General features: G+C 35.3%; 1 protein-coding gene across 1 annotated transcript in view; it reads left to right on the forward strand.

The window, feature by feature from the left end:
* Positions 1 to 285: 285 nt before the first annotated feature.
* Positions 286 to 2,629, forward strand: part of marco (macrophage receptor with collagenous structure) — a gene marked incomplete at its 5' end in the record, with an annotated part of 23,128 nt that continues 20,784 nt past the window's right edge. The window contains 2 exons of the mRNA XM_005751582.1: positions 286 to 412; positions 2,613 to 2,624. Coding sequence (XP_005751639.1) covers positions 286 to 412; positions 2,613 to 2,624 — 139 coding nt within the window. The remainder of the gene's footprint in view (positions 413 to 2,612; positions 2,625 to 2,629) is intronic.

The raw sequence follows: 2,629 nt of genomic DNA on the forward strand, positions 1-2,629 counted from the left end.
GAGTAAAAGTGGTAAAAGAACTTGGACAAGAAAATTGCAACTTCCGTTATGGTTTTGTAAGACCTACCAGCTTCCTCATTTTGGTTTAGCGGTAACACTAAATAAATGTCAGCTGCAATATTTTAGTCAACTCAGCAACAAATCAGATACTTTTACTTCCTCTCTTTTAGTCGGTTCTCATGTGAGCTCTTTGGTACAGAGCTTCTGTTGCAATCTGGGGAAGAAGTGTCATCTTTTACCTACTGCATATGTTAAAAGAGGCTCCCAAGTAGGACGTGAAGGTGATTTGGGGCTTTAGGAAGAATAGAGACGGCAATGAACAGGACAAGGAATGAGGTCACATACACTCAGAGTAACCCACTGTTTGACATGTCACTCAGCAGGAGTGATCTCTACAGCCTTCAGCCTGATGGTAAGTGCTAAGACAGTGAGTGTTACTTCTTTCATAGAAACTGTGTTGAGATTTGGAAAATAGTTATCTGTAACATTTATCATGTTAGAATGAACGTGAAGGCCTAAATCCCTGATTGTTTTACTTTTTAATTTCAAACCTTTGGTGCTGTTGTTTCTGAAAATGTGCCTAAACTTATCCATAACCCTTAACTGGCCATCAACAGTCTCTAAAGATGGAAATGCCAATTAAGAGATATTATTTTCTTCCTGGTAGGTTGTAACTTTGGAATAATCCATATACAAGCTGCTCCTGAAAAAAACCTCACTGGAAACATTATAGTATCATTTAACAAAAAATAATTTTTCAATTTGCTATAGTAACCAAAAATTTCTCGTAAAGTAAGAAACACTGAACCATCGTGAAAACCAATTTCAGCCTCGATGCGACCAAAGAAAAGTTTGGACTGAATAAAAACATGAACAGTGGAGTTAAGTGGCACAGGCTTTATTAGACTTGATGACAAAAACAAAAAAATCAGCTTCCTTAAGTTTTTTACGCCAGCTGCCTGAGCGGGTGAAAAAGCAAACAAACAAAAGCTGCTGTTGACAACAGACAAAAAAATATTGAGTGTTTTGTCTTGGAAGAGAGTTTATTAAGACTCCTGAAATAAAAAGGAATGACATAATGGCTTAACTGAATATAGAGCAGTTCAAAGAATAACTTACAGGAAAGTACAAGAGCAAACAAATCATCTAAAAAACAACTGTGGGACTCTGAAAAACACAGAAGTAACCTGAATACTGGCAAGAGGAAAATGATTTGATTCAATTTGAATGAATTCTGGGGACTGCAGTGACAAATGTACGATTCTGTTGCTTCTAGTGCTAGTAAGTAAACTTTATTGTCATCTCTACTATATACAGTACAGGATATAGAGAAACGAGGCGAGGCTCCGGTTCCACTCAGTGCAAAAGACAAACAATAAATATAAGAAGAGAAATAAATATACACTTTAAGACAAAGATAAAAGGATCAATAACAGTTAAAATTTACAATTTACAGTTTGAAAACTGCAACAAAACCCATTTTACACCCACTCTAAATCAAAAATCAGTCTAATGTCAGCAGATAAATACAACAAAATAAAATGATAGGACCGAGACAAAAACTGTGATATTTTGTAAATATAATAATACATGCAAATTGTGTAATTGTGTAATTTTATTAGCAGCGTCCTCCTGAAAACAACATTGAGAGTAACATCCTCCTCTCTGCCCCTTAATGCCCTCTGGTCGCTATGGTAACGTGGAAATATTTCTTTCAAAATAAGACACACAACTACAACACGGGAAAAGACCCAGGGAAACAGAGTTAATGATTAAAACCCCAAAAACCATAAATTTCACTCAACTCTCGCAGCCTGGTGACAAATGACTCACAGCCCAGTACCCGCTGATTTAAAGTACTGTCAGTACTACAGTGGCTGTCATTCTTAAACCTGGGACAGAGTGAAATGGCAACCTTTACCAGCAGGTGGTGGCAGTGTTTCATATTTTCTTTCAGTGACAGCAGGTTTGCTCATTAAGAGGTTTTCCACGATTCAAATTTAAAAAACGAAATAAAGAAAATGACATGAATGAAAATTCACTCAAAACAGCTCCTCATATGCCAACTATGGAAAAGCATCTTATGGTACAATCAACAGAGCTTTTAAAATACTGATGTTTTAAACATGCATAAAAAATTATCTCTTTCTTTCTCTCTTTCTCCTGCTTTTCTCAAACTCAACATTTGTACTCAGTAGTAGTAATTTGAGTACTAAATGCCTGAATACAACCTCCTGCTTTGATGACAGCCTAGAAATAGAAACTGGTATTATCCTTGGAAGCACTGAAAGCAAAGTGATAAGTTCCTGTATTTGGTTTGTGCAATGTATATACTGGCATTATTTTGTTTATTTATTTATTGCTTGACTGATTTATTTGCAGAACAACTTGAAAACATTTGGTTAAATGTTAGTGATTCACTTGTATATATATGTATATATATGTATATATATGCATATATATATATATGGTTTCTTGCTTTTTGCTTGGTAAATGTAGACAAATATTTGTAATAGCTGAATAAATAGCTGAATTTGTGTGTCCTGAAGTGACAATCTGAAGAAGTAATCTTGGTCCAAGAGATTGATCACATAACCCTGTTTGTGTTTCAGATCTGAAGTCATCCAGG

This window comes from Pundamilia nyererei, unplaced genomic scaffold (assembly GCF_000239375.1).
Source record: "Pundamilia nyererei isolate P.nyererei 1_Seehausen unplaced genomic scaffold, PunNye1.0 scaffold00316, whole genome shotgun sequence".
Taxonomy (NCBI): Eukaryota; Metazoa; Chordata; class Actinopteri; order Cichliformes; family Cichlidae; genus Pundamilia; species Pundamilia nyererei.